The sequence below is a fragment of the Chelonoidis abingdonii genome, chromosome 1, assembly GCF_003597395.2.
Source record: "Chelonoidis abingdonii isolate Lonesome George chromosome 1, CheloAbing_2.0, whole genome shotgun sequence".
NCBI classification, from domain to species: Eukaryota; Metazoa; Chordata; order Testudines; family Testudinidae; genus Chelonoidis; species Chelonoidis abingdonii.
Window position 1 is genome coordinate 258194615 of NC_133769.1, and position 21411 is coordinate 258216025.

Sequence of the window (21411 nt, forward strand, 5' to 3'; positions counted from 1 at the left end):
GAGGTCGTGGGGGGTGGTGAAGGAGTCAAGCAGAGGGCTGGGTGTGCATGAGGTGGGTACAGGGCTCAGGGCAGAGGGCTGGGTGTGTGTGTGGGGGGGAGTCAGGGCAGGGGGCTGGAGGGGATATGCTCCTATTCCACTCCCCCTTCCCCTAAGGCCCTGCGCCCGCTTCTTCTCTGCCTCAGCCGGGAGCAGTGAGAATGCTGACTCTGCTCCTTCCCAACCCCCTTCCGCAAGGGCCATCAGCTGATCGGCTGGCAGGAAGGGAGGGGCAGAGAGACAGAGGAGAGGCAGGAACCCAGCACACTACGGGAAGAGGCAGGGGAGCCGGCAGGACCAAGCTTCTGCCCCCTGCCCCTGTGGGAGGGGGTGGGGGAGCAGAGTGGGGAGAAGAGCAGGCTGGGCCAGGCAGGGCAGGATTTTTAATACCATGCTGCTGCCTGCCGGGACTCTAGCAGGCAGCAGTGTGCCATTGCCTCCTCTGTTGGAGTCTTCAGTCTTCTGCGTGTCCTTGTTGCTTGCAGCGTAGGAGGGGAGAGGAGAAAAGGCCAAGCATGGGGTCACAGTATTTGGTTTTATACCCTTAGTTCCATGTGCCTGGAGAACACAAGTCAGGCATGTCTGGTGGGCATTTCTGAGTCCCCAGGCAAGGCTGACAAATTCCCCTGGTGTGGCCTTGTGCAAGTGAGTCATTGTATTGCAGCTTCCTTGCTGGACCATGGTTGTTGATGGTTGTTCAAAACCCACCCAGGCGTTGGTTACTTTCCCTGCTGCTGTCTCTGGGGAGCTAATATCTGGCCGATTCCCCAACTTACAGCATGTTTTAGTGACAACCATACTACTACACAATCTCATAACTTCATAAGCACTAAAGATATACATATTTACATAGAACAGTGATTTTCAGCAGATCATAATCTTTTCCCTGATACCTTACATGGCATGCTTTATATGCAAGATCACAATTATGTATAAATGAGGAATATGGGGGTTACAGGGTGCTCCCCTGAGGTACAGAGTGTCACAGTGAGATTGGTCCACACAGCTTGAAAATGCTTGAAAAATCCCCAAATGGAGCAGGGAATGAGTTGAGATAACCTGGATATGGTTTCAAGGAGTTCTTGACTAAAGCATCAAACCATCAGTCTGGATGTAGGTATTGATCTCGCTGTTGCAGAGGAAGAGAAAGTGGAAGATTGTCTCCTGTACAATCTTTGTTTCTTCCTGAGTGGTTCCCATGGCTTGCGGTCTGGAGGATAGAAAGAGGCTGAAGAAGGCTCCACTGGATAGTGTTGTTTAAGCTGTTTTCTTCTGGGTTGTGGCATATTAAGACCCAGGTACCTTAGGGTAGCTTGTGAGTCCTATAAAAATGTCATGCATTGTCTTACTGCTGAAGAGATCACAACCCTCAAAATGGAGCTCCCCTATAGCCGTTTGTACTTCCTTCTGGATCCCCAAGGATTGGAACCACGATGCCTGGCTCATGGTCACTGCTGTTGCCTCTGATCTTGCTGCAGTGCCTGATACGTCAATTGCTGTTTGGAAGGAGGCCCAAGATGTTAACTGACCCTCTTCAATTAGGGATTTTAATTCCTCCCTCAGATCCTGTGGTAATTTGTCTATGAACTCCGACACCTTATGCCAATGTATGTAGTCACATCTGGCAAGGAGTGGTTGCTAAACTTGGCAGAGGAGTGTCTCTTTCTTCACAGAAGATCCAAATATTGGGCTCTTTTTCTTTAGGTGTTGCCCTAGAGCTTTGCTGTTTTGTTCTCTCCTGAGCTGTGGTTGAAACAAGAGCTCCAGATGTGGGATGAGGATACACACACTCATATCATGGAGATGGCACCTGGTTCCTTCTGTCTGCCTTTTCAGATGCCAGATGACTAGATGTGTCTGCCAGAGAAGTTGAGGAGGTTCTGAGAGTCTCTCTTTTACTGGTTGTATGCAAGATGTCTTAACAATTTGTGTGAGACTTCTCCTGCACAACCTCAGCTGGAATTGCTACGGCTCTGCCATTCGACAGACGTCTTAAAAAGTCTTGTCGTTGTCTGAGTGTTATGGAGCAGGTAGGACCACAGCTTTGTCAGATGAATATGACAAAATGGCAGCAGGAGGAATATCAGTTGGCTGGTAGAGTTTCTTAGCAACTTGCAACTGTTGAGGATCCACAATTGCTACCTGGGATGGCTGTTGCTATTGGTCTCTCACAGATGCTACTTGGATAGGGGATTTAGGACTAGAGGACACCTGATGAAAGCCCCATAGTGCCCAATATGGCCATGAATAACGGCTGTAGGCAACATGAGTTGGGGGACAAGGGGAGGGTACCAGGAGGATGTCTCACTCTATCTACCATATATTTGCTATAGTGACCATGAACCCTGGATCCTCTGTTGCGTATATATAGATCATAGCGGATGAGAGGGCCTCAGGGAGACAGAAGGTGAATCTCCCCCACAGAGATCTACTGCTCCTCCAGTGGAGGTGCCAATTTAGTTGGAGTCCTGACTTGATCTGGGAAATTCTTTAATCAGTACCACAGCTACACTCGGTGCTGAATATCCACAGCTGGTACTGCCATGGGGATGTTTACTGATGATGATAACTAAGGCTACAATTTAGTCATGGGTATTTTTAGTAATAACTGTTAGTAATTTTTAGTCATAAACAAAAATTTGCGGCCTGGCTGTGACCTGTCCATGACTTTTACCCCAACTAAATCTTAGCTGGGGGAGGCACTGCTGTGGGGGAGCCCAGGACAGCAGGAGCCCTGGGGGGCTGCTGCTGCTGCTCAGGAGGTAAGCCCTGGAGGCTGCTGCTCATGGAGGGGCCCAGGGCCAGCAGCATCAGCTGTGGGAGCTGCCAAGCAGCAGCTGCTCCAGCAGCCCCCAGGGCCACTCACCCGCCATTGCTGTGGCTGCCCCAGGACTGCTGCAGGCAGCCACTCAGCAACAGGGGCAGCTCCAGGCCCCAGCGTGCCAACCATGTGCTTGGGGCGGCATGCCACAGGGCGCGCTCTGCCAGTTGCTGGGAGGGTGGCAGGCAGCTCCAGTGGACTCCTGCAAGCGTCCCTGCGGAGGGTGCGCTGGTCCCGCGGCTCCAGTGGACATCCCGCAGGACCCTCCGCAGGGACGCCTGCGGGAGGACCACCGGAGCGGCGGGACCGGTGAGCAGCACAGCGCCCCCCGCAGCATGCCGCCGTGCTTGGGGCGGCGAAATGGCTAGAGACGGCCCTGCTCAGCAATGGCTGCTCCGGCTGCCTGGGACCACTGACCAGGGGGTCCCCAGGGCCAGCCGCACCAGCTATTGCTTGGAGCTGCCCGAGCAGCAGCTGGTGTAGCTGGCTGCAGAGCTGCTTCAGCAGCGGCCAGTGGCTGTCCCCAGGGCCAGCTGCTTGGGCGGCCCTGAGGTCAACCACACTGGCAACTTCAGAAGTCACGGACGTTATGGAAAGTCACAAAATCTGTGACTTTCGTGACCTCTCTGACAGACACAGAGCCCTAACGATAACAGCACTGACGCAGGGAACATGGTTACCACTAGATCTCTTTGTGCTGTGAATCTCAGCATTGAGGCTGTTGGTACCCTGAGCAGATTTTTTTGAGGTAGTCAGTACCAGAATAGATTATGCCAACAAGGTTGGTACCAAGGTTATTGGTATCAAAGCAGGAAGCCACAGCATCAGTACTGAGTGCCCTGGAGACAGCATTGCTGAAACAGAAGTGAAGACTGTGTGAAGGTGCTCCCTGTCTGCTACTGGTGTACAGAGACCAGAATATTTATGAGTACCAGAGAGACTTAAGTCAGACCTTGTTCTACCCTTGTGAGAGGAGGCATGAGATCTATACTGTACATGTACTGATGCAGCTGCGCCACTGTAACATCTTCCGTGTAGCTGCACTATGCCAATGGGAGAGAGCTCTCCTGTCAACCTAATTAAACCACCACCACCAAGTGGCAGTAGCTATGTCTCCTGCCAACAGCACTGTCCACATTGGTGCTTCTGTCAGTGTAATTTATGTCGCTCGGGGGGAGGTCACACCCCTGAATGACATAAGTGATACCAAAAAAACTGATAGTGTAGACATAGCATAAGTCTCTTCCTTTTCACAGGTTCCTCAGATGGTGCCTGTCCTACTCTTTAAAAAAGTGGTGCTGTGTTCTTCCCCTCATGGCTGAGAAGACTTAGAAGTGGCAGTAGAGGTGTGCTTCACAGGAGCTGGGGCTGTGCAGGAGCTTGCGGCATTCACCATCACCAGAGCACTTCTGGGAACGGAGTGTTCAGACATGGACAGATCTTGTTTACCCTGGTCTGAGGTTGGCCTTATATATTTGTCTAAGAGTAAAACTTTAAATAAGCCTCCCTCACTTTTTGGGTTCTTTTAGAAAAAGACAGATAAATGGAGCATTTGTCGGTAATATGCTTCCAGCCAAACAGAATCTAATATGCCTGTTGTTGAGCTGTGTAGCCACCTCGCCCAAAAGGCAATATTTGAACCCTGGTGATTTTTGCTCAGCCATAAGGAGTGAAGCCTAGCTAAAAGACAGAGAAAAAAACTATCTGAAACAGAAACCTAATAAAAAACTGTTTCTAAACTATGCTTCATCTACACTGAATAGCTAACTATGTAAGGCGATATAAGTTTTATAATTGCAAGTGAACAACAGACAAGTACACTGCTCTCGGTTCTGCCTTGCAGCTACAGGTAGTAAGAAGGAACTGAGGTTTGGTCAGCCCCACTCTAACCTACATGACCTCAGGAGGGGAAGCACAAGCACATTCAGGGTGCATGTGTGGGCCCAACAGATGCTGTTGGCCAAAAGATTCTGAACACAACTGCACGGGACACATGAGCATCAAGTCTGGATTGTATATAGACAAAATATCTTGATGAAGAATCAGCTGCATTCTGGATCTTGTGGCCCCTCCCACATCCAAGGGGGAGAGGGGGTGGCATTTAGGCTGATGGGCTCTAGTCACCACCACCTATAATTCAAAGAGGCTGGAAATATTTGGTCTAATTTGGGCCCTGATCCTACGAAGACTTGCGGTTTACCTACAAATAAAGATGCATGTAAATAACTAATTTGGTTTGAATTGACACCTCTCCTTATTTTGGTGTAAATCTGTGGGTGGACAGTTATGACAAGATCACTTTACCTCCCTTGGCTTCCAGACACCCATTTGTCTCAGTTTCCCTACCCTGGTCAACTCACTGTCTCCCTCACACAGTCCAGCAACCCAGAGCTATTGGGTCACTGAGGTGATAAGCCCTCTGGCTAAGTCATTACAGTTCATCCTTTTCAGAGTTAACAAAGAGTCCAGCAAAGCTGTAGAGAAACGCCTAGCATTTTCTGTCACTGATCTGGCTCTACTGTAGCCAGCATTCCTGCTCCCGCCAAGTCTCTCTCTTCATGCTACATAGGCTTCCATAATAGGAAGCTCCACTCTTGGGATACTGTCACGTGATCCTGACCCAAACACCAGCCCAAGCACAGGTGGGATAGAGCCCAACTCAGCCCATCCTGTGATGACAGTTATTTAATATTGAGTGTCTTACTTCAAAGTAGTTTAAGTTGGTAAAAAATGGTTAATCCTCTTGCGTATAAAACATCTTATATGTAAAGTTAGTATTAAAACTCTTCAATTATATTTTTAATCTGCCTTTTAATACTAGTAAGTGGCATACTATCTTTCTTAACACCTCTGGCGTACTAGGCAAAATAATTGTGCAAGATCATTTCTCAGTCCATCGTCAACATGTTTTTACTTTTTATTATATTTAAGTTTAATGTCTGGGAAAATATAATGAATTTTTCTTTTAGTTTAGAACAATCGGATGTTACACTTAAAATGTTCAAAGTAGAATGTCAAAAATAAACAAACATCTCAATATTTAACTTCACTGACAAAGCAGATCTTGGTTTCAGATAACTGAAAAGTGCATCAGTCGTAAAAGACAACTATCAGAGAGCCATATTTTGCCCCTGGATGGACACATAGCTGTCTCTGAAGACACTGGGAGCCATATGCATGCATCAGAGGGTGGAATTTGGCCTAGGTCTGCAAAATGAAATGCTGGAGCTGCTATGTGTGTGTTTTTTTCAAACAAATTATATTTTATAACATATATATCATACATGTTCCAAATCCTGCAAATTCAACTTATGTGAAACATTTAACATATAAAAAGTCATCACTGTACAATCACTTTTTAAAAAGTCAATGCCAAAACAAACAAACAAAAAATAAAAATGCAATTTTAGTAAAACTAGAGACAGTATTTAAGTGCTGAGGTTTGCATTAGCTTTTTCTGTTTTAAACACACGAATATATTAGAACATAAAAGGCAAAAGTGGTTAAGAAAAAGACCGATTTTATAACAACATACAGTAGCTTTTATTCACACTTACCTGACACTATAGTTAATTGAAAAACAATGTAAACACAATGAGGTACAGAGACCAATAAACGTTTGCAAACTATGGGCCTGATCCTGTAAACGCTACTGGCAACAGTGCTTTTGCTGGCTGTAGTCCCTTTGACTTCAATAGTACTACTCTCTGTAGTAAGCATTATGCCTGACGGTGTTTGCAGGATTGGGTCCTATGTAGTTAATGCCATTCACAGAACACATTTAAAGTGCCTCAGATTTCAAACTGATGCAAATATATATTTCTTTATTTCTCTCAATTTAACAGTCTAGACTAAGTGAAATACTTTCTGACAAGTTTTATATAAATACTAGTTTAAAACTAATAGAGGTTTTCTAGCTAAAGGTAAATTTACTAAAATACTGAACCACTACCAAACTAGTCAAACAGTGCTTGCTTCTGTTTGTAGAAAAGCAACTGAATTTCTTTTACGTGATATTTTATCTGCCTCCAATCACCATTTTCTTCATTTTAAAGAAAGAAAGAGACAGGTGTATTATAGTTTTGTTGGTCCAATCTATGGAATTCTGAAGTGGCTTGATATATTTTGTGCAGAAATTAAATCTTAAATTCATTTTTTTCACAAGTTTTCTACCCCAATGTTTATTCTGCCTCTTCACTCTTCTCAGAACCACCTCCAGTTGAATTATCTACCTCACACTTTCTATCGCAGGCATCTTCAGAGGACTTCCCACTGCATTCATAGATCTTACTTGTAGATCCCGTATGTGTTCGAATGCGAGCTCCTGGCTGGTATAACTGCATGGCTGGACGATCCTAGAAAGAAGTGCATAAGATTAACTTTTGGAGAAAACTATCATTTATTCACATATGTGAGATTTAGGCCTTGTCTATATTACAGAGTTATGTCAACAAAAGGCAGCTTTTGTCGACAAAACAGTGAATGCATACACACTGCAATGTGACTTTTGGGGACAGAAATGCCGTTTTGACGACATATAAAACCATCCCGACCAGAGATATGTCTTTTTCTGCAAAATTTTTGTCGACAAAGAGACAGTGTAGACACCATGCTTGATTTTATTGCTTTAATTGGCCTCCAGGAGGTATCCACAACACCCATCCTGATTGCTCTGATCAGCAGTTTGAACTCCACTGCCCTGCAGTCAATAAACAACCATCCTCCCCTTCCCCTTAGATGCCCCAGGAATTTTTGAAATTCCATTTCCTGTTTACTTGGTGTGGAGAGGTTTCATTGCATCTTCCCAGGTGACCATGGTGGCTTATCGCAGCAAATGCTCTCTCACTTGGACCACTGCGGAACTGCTGGATCTGCCTAGTATATGGGGAGAGCAGGGTATGCAGTTCCACCTGCACTTGAGCCATAGGAATTTTGATACCTACCGGCAGATTTCTCGAGATTTTTTTTCTTGTGCGAAAAGGGCTATGATTGGGACATGCTGTAGTGCAGAGCAAAGATAAAGGAGCTGAGGCAGGCATAAGGCAAGGAAGGCAAACTGTCGCTCTGGTGCTGCATCTAAGTCCTGCCAGTTCTTAGGGAGTTGGATGCTATTCTCGCTATCCCACCTCCATCATCAAGAGCCCTGTGGATACTTCGGTGGGCCTGGAGGTGGTGGAAAGAGCACCTAACCCGGATGACGAATTCACTGATGATGAGGTGGAGTCAGATGACAATGTGGAGCTCCCAGCAGGGTCTCCCAGTGGGGCGGGCCGCCAGGAACTGTTCACCCCTTCGGAGGTGTCTAGCCAGTTTCAGCAGTTGCTCTCCAGCGAGCAAGAAGCAAGAGAGGAGATGCCTGGTAAGTGGCTGTGGTTTGCGTAATGAAGAGGTGAGTTCAGGGTATAGAAGTATACAAGGCTGGCTGTGTTTCTGTGTACTGGACACTTCCCTGTGCAACTAATCAGTATGGCAGAACAGGGTGTTGATGTATGTCGAGATCTCACAGCAATCCTCCAGAGAGATTTCTAGGAAAGTTTCCTGGAGGTACTTGGCAATCCTCTGCTGAAGGTTCCTTGGCAGAGTTGTTTTGTTCCTTCCCCCACTGTAGGGAACTTTCCTAAGCCATTCAGCAATCACTTGTTCAGCGACCAAAGCGGCAGGCGGGCAAGCAGCATAGTGGAAGCCACAAGCATGTAGTAGATATACCCTCGCTTCCCTGCTTACCCTCAGTAGTGAGGTATCTACCACAATGACCTCAGCCTGTGGGAAAGTATGGGAGAATTTTAGAATTTTTTCCCTAGTTGGCTGCACTGCAATCCTTACAGAGTGTTCTTTTCCCCATGTAGCGCGCCCCTGCCCCCAGCCAACACTCAGCATGCTTTGAGTGTTCACCGAACTGTGTGCTTGCCAAGGGTCAGTGAGAAAGTGATTGTTATGTTATCAGAGGTGTATTTGACTGAAATGTTTCAATACTGTGCGTGAACTTAACAATCATACTTCTGTGCACTGTTCCTTGTGCTTCGGCAGATGTGGCCTTGAAGAATATCCCACAAACACTGGCCGAGCATCTCGGCCAGATAAGAAAGTGCCCAAGACGGTGCAAAGAAGACATGTTCCAGGAGGTACTACAATTCTCCAGTGCAGAGAAAAGGGAGTGCAAGGAGTGGAGGGAAGCCGAAAGGCAGGACAGAAAAGAAAATCAGGAGTTTGTTGAGGATTCTACTGAGCGGATGATTAAAGTAATGGATGAGCAAACATAGATGCTGAAGTCCTTAATAATGCTGCAGACTGAGCAGATGCATGCCCGCCCTCCCCTGCAGTACATTCAGAACTCTTTTCTGTGCCCCCCGCAACTCCGCCCGCATAGTCCTTTCTGTTTTCTGGGACTTCTCTGTTTCCCCTTCACTCCACCCCCTCGGACAACTTTCAAAATGATAGCTGGACGTACACACAGGTCTGAAAGTCTGCCCTTACCTGGTACCTCCTTTCCCACCAAGTATCTTTGTGTGTGTGTGTTTTGTTTCTTGTGCAATAAAAGCAAAGTATATGAATGGTTTCTCATCTTTAGTCTTTAAGGTGCCACCGGACTCCTTGTTGTTTTTGTGGATACAGACTAACACAGCTACCCCCTGATACTTGACATCTTTATCTGCTTCCTACAAATTGAAATAGCAGGCTCTACCAATACATACGCAGGCAGTTTAATCATTTGCTTACTGGAATGTATGGCCCCAAATTTCACCATTGCTTCCTAGTAAAACTACATATAATGCAACATTGCAGCACCAATCACAGAGATATACATTACTGGTTCTCATTTTCAGAGTTTTGCCTCAAAGCTTCCCTGATTCAAATTGCTCCCCTCCTGGCCTCTCTGATAACCCAGATATCTGGCTGCTCAAAATCAGCAGCCACGGAGTCTGCCTCAATACTCCATCCAAGCAAACCTTTCACCCTTACCTTCACAAAGATAAAGCAATGTACAACACGAGGCTATGACTATGGGAATATTATTCTCACTGAGGTCTAACTTGCCATAAAGGCATCGCCAGCATGCCTTTAATCTGCCAAAGGCACATTCCACTGGCATCTGGCATCTACTCAGCCTGTTGCTGAACCGCTCCTCACTGCTGTCTGGGTTTCCCGTTTACGGTTTCATGAGCCATGGCTATAAGGGGTATGACAGATCTCCCAGGATCACTATGGGCATTTCAACATCCCCCACTATAATCTTCTGGTCTGGAAAGGAAGTCCCCACTTGTAACTTTCTGTACAAGCATCATGCACTTTCCCGGACCATCCCATGTTGATGTCAGTGAAATGGCCATGGTGATCTAGAAGTGCCTGCAACACCATGGAGAAGTACCCCTTCCTATTGATATACTCCGTCACAAGGTGGTCTGGTGCCAAAATCGAATGTGTGTGCCATCTATCACCCCTCCACTGTTAGGGAAACCCATTTCTGCAAAGCTGTCCACTATTTCACACACATTTCCCAGAGTCATGGTCCTTCGTAGCAGGATGTGATTAATTGCCCTGCACACTTGCATTAACACAACCCCAACAGTCGACTTCCTGACTCCAAATTGATTCGTGACCAATCAGTAGCAGTCTGGAGACACCAGCTTCTACAGAGTGATTGCCACGCACTTCTCTACCAATAGGGCAGCTCTCATTCTGGTGTCCTTGTGCCATAGTGCTGAGCAAGCCCCACACACGGTTGCAGGAAGGTGGATTTATGCATCCAAAAATTCTGTAGCCACAGCTCATTATTCAGTGCTTGTTTCCCAAGCCCAAAAGCGATGTCCCAACGTCTGCAGCTGTTTTGTGAATGTCAAAAGCAATCTAAAGTTGCTCCTATTCATATCACACAGCACGTCTGGCAACTGGGAGTCTTCTTCAGTTAGGAACTTTGTGATTAACTGCACTACCATCTGCAATGTCTTAATGACAGTTATCAGAGCAAAGGAGAGCAGTGCGGGATTCATCCTTTCTCACGAAGATGCACAGCAAACAAGGGTCACTGAAAAATGCCATGAAAGAAAACTAGAAGCCCATGGAATGCTGGGACAGAAAACAATTCATCATGGGACATTTCACCCAGTCCCAAAATGTGCAGCGATCTGCTCCACCTTCCCACAAGACCTAGCATCAGAAGGTGTCGAGCTGGATTGTGGGATAGGTACTCACAATGCATCGCTCACTCTATCGATGATAGTGCCCCAACTGTGGACGTGCTCTGATGAGCAAGTGTGAACATGAAATACTGATTTTTATTACAGTGCTTTTTAAGTGTCGACGTGACTTTTGTCAACAAATCTCTGTATTGTAGACAAGGCCTTAAAGTGACTAATCTGAGTTTATTTGGATAGCGGATTTTGGGTTAAATCATTTTGTATTTAATGAGAACTAGGAAAAAGATGGAGTGTAATGAAAACAGATTTTGCATTTATTATCCATGTCTTTTATAACACTCTTCTTGGGAGCCAAGAATTTTGAGTAAAATAAAACAGCTGTAGAACAGGATGATTATATTACATTTAATTTAAACTGAGCAAAAATATTATCTAACACAAGTATTGGCAATGTCTGCACATGGCCCGCTAGGGTAAGTCCCCTGGCGGGCGGGCCAGTTTGTTTACCTGCCGTGTCCACAGGTTCAGCCGATTACAGCTCCCACTGGCTGTAGTTCACCACTCCAGGCCAATGGGGGCTGCGGGAAGTGGAGTGGGCCGAGGGATGTGCTGACCACTGCTTCCCGCAGTCCACATTGATCTGGAGCGGCGAACCACAGCCAGTGGGAGCTGCCATCGGCCGAACCTGCAGACACGGCAAGTAAACAAACTGGCCCACCTGCCAGAGGGCTTACCCTGGCGGGCCATGTGCCAAATGTTGCTGATCCCTGATCTAACAGAATGTTATAACAAAGGCCAAGAGAATTCTGTGGTAAATTTTGATACAATCCTATATACTATACTCCTATAGTATAAGCTGGGAAGGTCAATAACTGGTGCCACGCACACTTATGGCTCTATACAAGAATGTCAGATAATAAATACAAATATAATAAAATAATACTAATGAGTGGGAAACCAGAACAACCAGGGCTTGATAAAATTAGAACAGTGAACTGCAAATTAAATTTGGCATTCCATATTCATACAGAAGATATTCATGTTCTATATGGGTAGAGTGGATACCACCCAATGTGAATCAGGAAACAAAATGAGTACAAAGGAAGAATGGCTAACTGTATAGGCACAGTGACTGAAATCATCAAAAACTTGCTGATCTGAATATCAAATAGCAGCAAGTTTATAAGAAAAAAAGCCCCTCAAACTCCCAAAAAGGAGAATGCTGATAATTCTTGGGTAGATAGATAGATAGATATGCTAAAGACTTTCTAGGACAATAAAATATTGTGAATGATTACTGTTTAAAAGCCTTTGCCTAATGAGGCTATTTATTTTAACTATCACAAACACTAGACTTTGATGCTATGGGGAGATCATATTTGGCACCTGTTTGAAAGTGTAGGGTTTAGTCCAGAAAATGGCATGGAATAGGCCATTTTAAGAAAACTGAAAAGCACTGAATTTTGTTCCATCTCAATTCTTATTTCGTTTCATCTGTCCCTCACAATTTTCAATCCTTTTGGTCTTGTTTTTTCCTTCATTATTTTTTCCCCTTCACTGATACAGCCTTCATTATCAGCTCTTCTCTTCCCCCTTCTTTGCTTGAACTTCAGCCTTGTTTAACCCTGCTTTCCCTTTATTTTCCATTTCTTTAGATTAGATACCAGACTTTTTATTTAGGAGGTTTAAGAACAAATTGTTGTAGGAAGTGTTTTGTGATGCTATGAGCAGCCACATCAGCATGCTACTTATCTCTCTTCATCACATCCAGCCAATCAACACCAGTCATGCAGTCCTAAACCCTGTGATGAACAATGAACATAGAACCCACCAGAACCATTATAATAAAGGATCAGTCAGCTTTTATATATCACAGACCCTCTTTATCCATCACAGTTTCTATGTTCATCAGACTGAAACTTGGCATAAACAGTGTTAAGATCAACTGGACGTTTAATTTTTTATAAAATGGTTTAAATCAATTTAATATTTTTAAATATTTTTAGACAGAGATTCAGACAGCTGCTAGAGGTGGCAGAGAAAAAAGAGCATGGCTACTCCTTGCCTGTCCTATCTCTAGCAAAAGCACAGCTCCCTCAGGGGGCACACTGTCATGGGGACCTTGCCTGTGCCTGGTTTGAAAACTCTCTTCAGAAGAGGTGCACATTACAGAGGGGGATTCCATACAAGACAGTGTCAACCATCTTGAATGAAAAACTTACATGATTAGAATGGAGAGAGGATGAGGCCACCAATAGCAGACATCTCTTGGAAACGCTATGATACGCCCTCTGAAATCACAAAGCCCCAAGCCCTCAGAAAGGAGCTCCACAGGTTTCAAGGTGAAGATAGGAAAATGGTTTTCTGCATGTAGCTCCCATTCAAGAAGCTGCCCAATTGTGGCTGGTTTTTGAACAGGTTATTTCCCTAGATTTGGCACTTCTCAATGGAGTGATTTTCCCTCAGCCAGAGAGAACCTTTACCTGAGGGCAGAATGGATGAAGATTCCAAGATCTACCTTCCTATCTTCTGTACTGAATATTTCTAAATATGCTCATTTCTGGATAAATTGTTTATTTATTCACTTTTACTTTAAAAACTGAATAACTGTAAGCCAGCCAGTAATCTGCCTGACTAGAAAAGATTCTGCTTAGAATAAATTCACTTTTAAAAGGATAATGAGCCAAAGTTTTCAAACTCTATTATTAGGGTTCTACCTAATTCACGGTCCATTTTGGTCAATTTCACGGTCATAGGGATTTAAAAATCGTAAATTTAATTATTTTAGCTATTTAAATCTGAAATTTCAGGTGTAACTGTAAGGGTCTGACCCAAAAAGGAGTTGTGTGGGGATCACAAGGTTATTGTATGTAGGGGGTGTTGCAATACTGCTATCTTTACTTCTGCATTGCTGCTGGCGGCAGTGCTGCCTTCAAAGCTGGGCAGCTAGACAGCGGCGGCTGCTGGCCAGAAGCCCAGCTCTGAAAGCAGAGCTGCTGCCAGCAGCAGCGCAGAAGTAAGGAAGGCATGGTACGGTACTGTCACCTTTACTTCTGCACTGCTGCCTGCAGCACTGGGCCCTCTGTAAGCAGCTGCCATTCTCTGGCCGCCCACCTCTGAAGGCAGCAGAGCAGGAGTAAGGGTGGCATGGTATAGTATCGCCACTCTTACTTCTGCACTTCTGCTGGCAGGGCGCTGCCTTCAGAGCTGGGCTCCCAACCAACAGCCACCGCTGTCTGGCTGCCCAGCTCTGAAGGCAGCGCAGAAGTATGGATGGCAATACCGTGACCCCTCTGAAATAACCTTGCAACCCCTCTGCAACTCCTTTTTGTGTCAGGACCCCTAATTTGAGAAATGCTTGTCTCCCCCGTGAAATCTGTATAGTATAGAGTAAAAGCACACAAAAGACCAGTTTAACTGGGGGAGACCAGATTTCACGGTCCATAATGCATTTTTCATGGCTGTGAATTCAGCAGGGCCCTATCTATTATAGAGCACCCGTGATATAACTTTTAAAACACTCAAAAAAAATGCTAGGCTTCCAAGACTAACGTTCTAAAGAAGATTCCAAATATTGTATATGTATATATGACCAGGGAAGACAAATCCTATCACCTTAAACCATTTTAACTGTTATTTTTAAAAATATAGAAATCTGGGTTTTACTGAAAATCAAATAAAGAATTGCTTTTCTTGAAAAAAAGCATCTTTATGCTGAGATTGCAAAAGTAAAACCTGTGGTCTTGAGGTATATTTTACTAATGAAAGATTATCCTAAATGAATAAAAGAACCTTATTTCTTATGCGCTCCTTTTTGGATGCCATGTCATCACACTTGTCCTCTTTACCCAGTTTGTCTACGGCCTCCACAGTGAAGCTGTAGTTGTGGTTCCCTTTCTTCCCTCTGTCTTGGCTGTATCCTTTCCCCCATTTCAGCTCTTCTTCATTCCGTCTCATAAACTTGTCAAATTCATAGTGAGCTCTATGCTTTCTGCCATCGTCCAACCGGTATCTTTGTCTTTCAAGGTCTTTTTCTCGAAATCTTCTCTCCAAATCCATTTGCTCTTTATCACTATCATTTTGTGACCTGTGTGTGTTTAAACAAGAAAAAAACCTGAAAAATTAACTTAGACAAAATCTTTGCTCACAGGACTTGATTCAAAGGCCACTGAAGCCAATAAAAAGACTCTCACTGACTTCACCAGGCTTTAGATCAGGCCTCCAATTAGGCTATATTTTTAATTTAAAAAAGAGAAGCATTGCAATATTGCTACAGATTTAGTACATCATAAATTCAGCTCCCCATTGTGCATTCAGTTCAAATGGAAGCAGAAAATTTTTCCACTGGCTTGGAAAAAAAAATAGATTTACTTCAGAACTGCTTCGACAATCATACTGCAACCCTTACTTATATTTGAAATCATCACATAAATAATGCTCTTGTTGGTAAAGATACACATAAGTAAAGGTTACACAATCAGACCATAAGAGCCTGATCCTGCAAACACTTTAAGCATGTGAGTAATTTCACAGACTTCAGTGGGAGCACTAATGGCATAAAGTAACTTGCAGGCTCAAGGCCTTAATTTTATGGCTCCATTTAACAGAAATTATTCACAGCCCTTGCAACAGATGGAAGGTATTAAACGAGCCAGAGTTAATGCTGCTGTTCCAGCCTTCGCTTACAATTGTGTGCCTAGATGATGTAGCCCACCACTGCATTTTTATTTAGGTGAAAAAACATTATCTTTTCACAACATAGTACTTAATTTATATTATGTACTAAGTAAATTTATATGATAAATAAACTGTTTGCAACATTTTGCTGTTAAGATGATACAGTTCTCTGCACTTTTATTCATCTCATTGCTCTGGTTCAGTAACCAGCTAGCTCCCTCATAAAATAGAACAGTAAATTATGGACAAGATTGCAGAATAATGTCATTGGATTATTAAAAAAGAGTAAATAGATAGTAGTTATTTCAAACTTTTATTATATGAAATAAAAAGTAAGTAATTCAAATTGAAACAGGAATATATAATTTTGCCAGCCTCTGGCATTTTAGCTTGTGACAAAGGAAATGCTAATCAGCAGACAAAATGCATGAAAGAGTTTGGAGATTTGTCACTTTTTTATTATTGTTTATTAGCACCTGTTTGTTCATTAACTTTGTTTGTTGAATATGAACAATTCTTCTGTTTTCCACACCATTTTTTTCTTGTAAGTCATGGAACAATGAAAGTCTTCAGCCTCTGCCATGTAGTTATCTGCTGATTGGCACTACCTTTATTAAAAAAAGGGGGAGCCACACCTGCAAATTGCTGAGTACCAGCAATGGAAAGTCAATGTTAATTGAGGTTGCTCAGCAGTTTGCAGGACTGGCCCTATATCAGCATATTATACTTCCTGAATGGAAGGAAAATGGCAGCTCTCACTGAATCATACCAGAACCTTTCGTAATTACAGAAATATTAAAACAGTGGTATATACTTCTAAATATGTATATTACCAGGAAGTATTACTTTAGCTCTCCAGGGTTTGACTAACTATGCCTATTTTGCTTTCCTCTACCTTTTCTGCTTTTAAATGTAAATGTGTAACTGTAGGCACTGACTCCATGAAGGGCCTGAACTCCCAACAAAGTTCGGGAGAACACTCAATCTGCATGACCCTTACCATAAGATGGAAGAATATTTTTAGGTTAGCTCCTGCAGAATCTGCTTGGCACCCTGCTTCCTACTCTGCCCGTTACCAAGCACAGAGAAAGCCTCAATTAGAAGTGCTGCAGGAATGTAGTTGGCAGGGCGGATTTGCCTAAATATGGCTAAGAGGATGGCAGCTGATGGGGACAGCAAATTCAAGCTCAGCAGTGGCTGGGGTAGTTTTGTAAAGAATCCATTGTAAGGAATGGTTAGGTAAGGGTGAGACAGGACCGGTACTAGGGTTTCTCGTGCCCTAGGTGCATGGCTATTTTGTCGCTCCCCCGCACTGATCCCACGGCTCCAGTGGAGCTGCCGCAGTCATTCCTGCAGAGGGTCCATTGGTCCGTGACTCTGGTGGAGCTGCCGCAGGCATGCCTGCGGGCGGTCCACCGGAGCCATGTGAGCAGCCAACCATCCGCAGGCATGACTGCGGCAGCTCCACCGGAGCCACGGACCAGCGGACCCTCCACAGGCATGCCTGCGGCAGGTCAACCGGAACCGCCTGCTGCTCCCCTGGCAAAATGCCGTCCCTCGAATAATTCTGGCGCCCTTGGCGATTGCCTAGGCTGCTTAAATGGTAGAGCCGGCCCTGAGGTGAGATAACAATAAAATAGTTAAAGGGCTAGAGAGAAGGAGAGGAGGAAGAGGTTAGGCTATCAGGGAAGGAGAAAGCAGAAAATTAAAGGAAATAAAGAGGGAGGAGACTTATGAACAGTTAGTCAAAGTTCAGGGCCCGGTGCATTGTTGCAGTTGGGAAGAGAAATGGAAGATGGAGCCTGGTACTTTTCATGTAATATTGTTTATTTAAAAAGTTATGTTTCCCTAATACAGGAGGAACCAAACAACAGGAGACAGTATCTTTGCTCATAGCATCAAAAATTCCTTTAGCCAGTACCACCCCACTCCAAAAGCTCTCTCTCTAAGCCTTTTCCAGGGTTGTGCTCCTAGCTGTGTGTTCCGGCTGACTTTTTCACTCTCTCCACCCAACCTCATTAGAATTCCTGAGTGGCCTTGGGCATACCTTTGTCTTGGAGTCCACTATTGTTTCTTACATTTATGTTGATTGAAGGGTGCCTGTTACAATCATCAGTTTAAGGGGTTTTAACTCAGTGTTAAACAATATGTATGTATGTACGCATGCATGTTAAGGTTTTCATTTATAGGGGAAAAAGACAGTTACCTTTTCCATAACTTGTATTCTTCGAGATGTGATGCTCATGTCCATTCCACATTAGGTGTGTGTGCTCGCCACATGCATCGGTGCCAGCAGTTTTTCCCTTAGCAGTATCCTTAGGGGACCAGCTCTGGCACCCTTTGCAGTGGTACCTTTATGGCACGGCATAAGTGGCGCCGCTGGCTCCCTCCACCCTCAGTTCCTTCTTGCTGGCTACTCCAACAGTGGGGAAGGAGGGGAGGTTCTGGAGTGGACATGAGCAACACATCTCAAAGATCATCAGTTACGGAAAAAGTAACTGTCTTTTCTTCGAGTGCTTGCTCATGTCCATTCCATATTACGTGAATCTCAAGCAGTGCCAACGGAGGCAAGTAGGAGTTCACGGACGTGTAGATCACAACACAGCTCTGCCGAACCCATCATCATCCCTGGCCTGCTAAGTGATGGCATACTGAGCTGTGAATGTATGAACAGAGGACCACGTTGCGGCTCTACATATGTCCTGGACAGGGATGCGCGCCAGGAAGGCCACCAAAGATGCCTGAGCTCTCGATGAGTGGGCTCTGATAATTGGTGGCAGTGGAACCCATAAAAGGCCCTTATGCATGAGGTAATCCAATTGGAAATCCTATGTGAGGACACTGGAAGGCCCTTCATCCTATCTGCTGTAGCAATGAAGAGCTGAGCTGATTTATGGAAAGGCTTAGTACATTCTAAGTAAAAAGACAAGGCCTTTCGGACTTCCAGTGCGTGAAGATGCCTCTGTTCACTGGTCTTGTGCGGTTTGGGACAGAACACGGGGAGGAAGATGTCCTGGTTCATATGGAAGGTGGATACCATCTTTGGCAGGAAGGCCAGGAGGGGCTGCAGCGGAACTCTGTCTTTATAGAAGACCATGTACAGTGGTTCTGAGGTCAAGGCTTTAATCTCAGAGACCCGTCTTGCAGATGTCACCGCCACCAGAAACACGACCTTCCATGACAGGTGGGAAAAGGAGCAGGAACCCAGCAGCTCAAAAGGCAGGCCAGTGAGTCTAGAGAGGACCAAGTTAAGATCTCATTGCAGGACAAGAGCCCATTAATGCAGGAAGAGTCTCTTGAGCCCTCTCAAGAATCTGACCATTATGTCATGGGAGAACACCATCTGTCCTTGGATCGGCGGGTGAAAACTGGAGTTGGCCGCAAGATGCACTCTAATGGAAGTGCATCCGATGAAGTGGGTATTCACCCACGAAAGCTCATGATCCAAAACGTCTGTTAGTCTATAAGGTGCCACAGGACTCTTTGCTGCTTCTAATGGAAGAGTGTGCCAGGCCCTGGTTTCTCAAATGGAGCAGGTACTCCAGGACAGCCTGTATGGAAGAACGTGAGGGAGAGATGCCACATTCGGATGCCCAGCAGGAAAACCTCATCCACTTGGCCAGCGGCAGGAACGAGCTGAGGACTGCTCCGATGAACTCTATCCTCTGCACCAGCATTAACATCGACTTTTTGTTGTTTACCAGTAGGCTCAGGGAATGGTATGTGGCTTGAAGCACCATGACATCCCTTTGGAGTTGAGACCAGGAGCTACCTTTGATGAGCCAGTCATCGAGGTACTGGTAGATCTGGATACCCTGGCACCTGAGGTAAGCTGCTACCACTGACATGCATTTGGTAAACACCCTTGATGCTGTCACCAAGCTGAATGGGAGAACCGCAAACTGGTAGTGGTGGGGCCCCACCGTAAACCAGAGGAAGTGTCTGTGTCCTTGAAAGATCGCTATGTGGAAGTATGCATCCTTCAAGTCAAGGGTGGCATACCAGTCTCCCGGATCCAGGGAGGGGATAATGGAGGCCACGGAAACCATGCAGAACTAATGACGACAAGGACGATGCCAGTGCCACAGGAACTGCTATGTCCCTTGGTTGTCCAACAGCTTGCTCCCCTGGGTCCTCCTGGACCTGTGGGGTCTTACCCCCCGAAGCCTCGAGCACCAGAGGGGGATGGGAAATCCAGGCCACTGGCCTTTCTGAGGCTCACAACGCTGATCGGGAAGGTTGGGTGAACCCCCAAAGGTTCCACAGGTACCATGGTGCCAGCCTCTGTGCCTGGGAGTTCTTGTCGGGTGGCACAGGCCTCAGAGGGTCTGTGTCAATCTGCCAGCGAGGTATGCATTAAGTCCCTCGATCGGTGCCCCCTGTGAAGAGTCCAAAGAGGGCTCCGCTGAGCCTGTCTCTCCAGTCCTGAGGTGTGACGGCTTCAGGCAGGCGAGTGATGGTGGGACGTCCCTCTAGATGGGGAATGGTACCGCTGAGGTGGGGACACATGCAGAGGTCCCAATGCAGGTTTTCCCCGAGACCAGGGTACCACTGGAGCCAGTGTGGGTGGTACCGGGAGAGTCAGGATCTCCTGCGCTGCATGAAGGGCTTCAGGCACCTGAAGCTATCTGGGTTTGCACCGCTATCCAGAGCTGCAGGCAAAGTATCAAATGGGCTGCACCGCTCGACTTGAGCTAGAGCCTGACTTCCTGAAGGGAGCGTTGAGCTGCCTGGCATGGGTTGTGGCTCGTCCCCAACCCTCTCCTTTTCCTTACGGGAGGTAGGAGATCTTCCTCTCACTGTCTTTTTTGGCTTCTTGACTGGAGTCATGGAGGAGGACCAGTGCTGACTTGTGGATAGCGCCAGCAGAGCACTGCACATGGAGGCCGTGGTGCATGGTGTGGAGTTGGACTGCTGCTCTGGTGCTGGAGTGAGTGCCGATGCCATTAGGAATGCTCTTAGATGGATATCACGCTCATTCTTCGTCCTAGGTTTAAAGGACTTGCAGATATGGCACTTGTCACTTATGTGCTCTTCATCTATGCACCTTAGGCAGCTGGTATGTGGACTGCTGATGAGCATAGGCCATTTGCAGTGATCACAGGGCTTAAAGTCTGGGGACCAGGACATGCCCTGTCCCCTGGCTGAGTCCTGTTCAGAACTAAGAACTACTACTAAGGGTAACTGATAAACTGCTAACTATATACAACTATATTACAGATTTTCTAAGTTCACAAGAACAGAGAACAAAACAGCAGATACTCCAGCACCATCACTGGTGGCAAGAAGGAACTGAGGGTGGGGGGAGCCGGCAGCGCCCCTTCTACCACACCATGCAGGCGCCATTCCAGAGGGCACCAGAGCCAGTCCCCTACAGATACTGCTGAGAGAAAAACTTCTGGCATCAGTCCATGTGATGAGCACACACGCCTAGTATGGAATAGACAAGAGCAAGCACTGAAACAAGAAGCTATTTTTCCCGTAGTTTAAAAAGTGATCTGTAATAGGCAATCAAACTTTCAGATCCATCATTGGTCATAACGCATTACTGCTTTTTCAGTCTACAAATAACAGTTCAACTGCGATCCTCAATCCAATTGAAGTAGATCATAAACAATTACTTGGTAAACAGCACCATTCATAACAATTTAAAAAGCACTCAGAAAGAAAAAGGTACTGTCTTAAGAATGCTGTGTTATACCTGAAACACTAAATCAATCCCCTGGCACACATAAAGGG

The 21411-nt window shown here is 45.5% G+C and overlaps 1 protein-coding gene across 5 annotated transcripts in view; it reads right to left on the bottom strand.

The window, feature by feature from the left end:
* Nucleotides 1–6100: 6100 nt before the first annotated feature.
* UPF3A (UPF3A regulator of nonsense mediated mRNA decay) overlaps nucleotides 6101–21411 on the bottom strand; it is a 53874-nt gene continuing 38563 nt past the window's right edge. For 2 of the 5 annotated variants that reach the window (XM_075061402.1, XM_075061400.1), the window contains 2 exons: nucleotides 14788–15082; nucleotides 6101–7215 (listed from right to left, as the gene is read on the bottom strand). In XM_075061402.1, the coding sequence (XP_074917503.1) occupies nucleotides 7042–7215; nucleotides 14788–15082 (469 nt within the window). In that variant the 3' untranslated portion in view covers nucleotides 6101–7041. Of the gene's footprint in view, nucleotides 7216–13217; nucleotides 13479–14787; nucleotides 15083–21411 lie in introns of all 5 variants that reach the window. The other 3 variants (XR_012654951.1, XR_012654950.1, XM_075061403.1) reach the window with 3 other exon arrangements.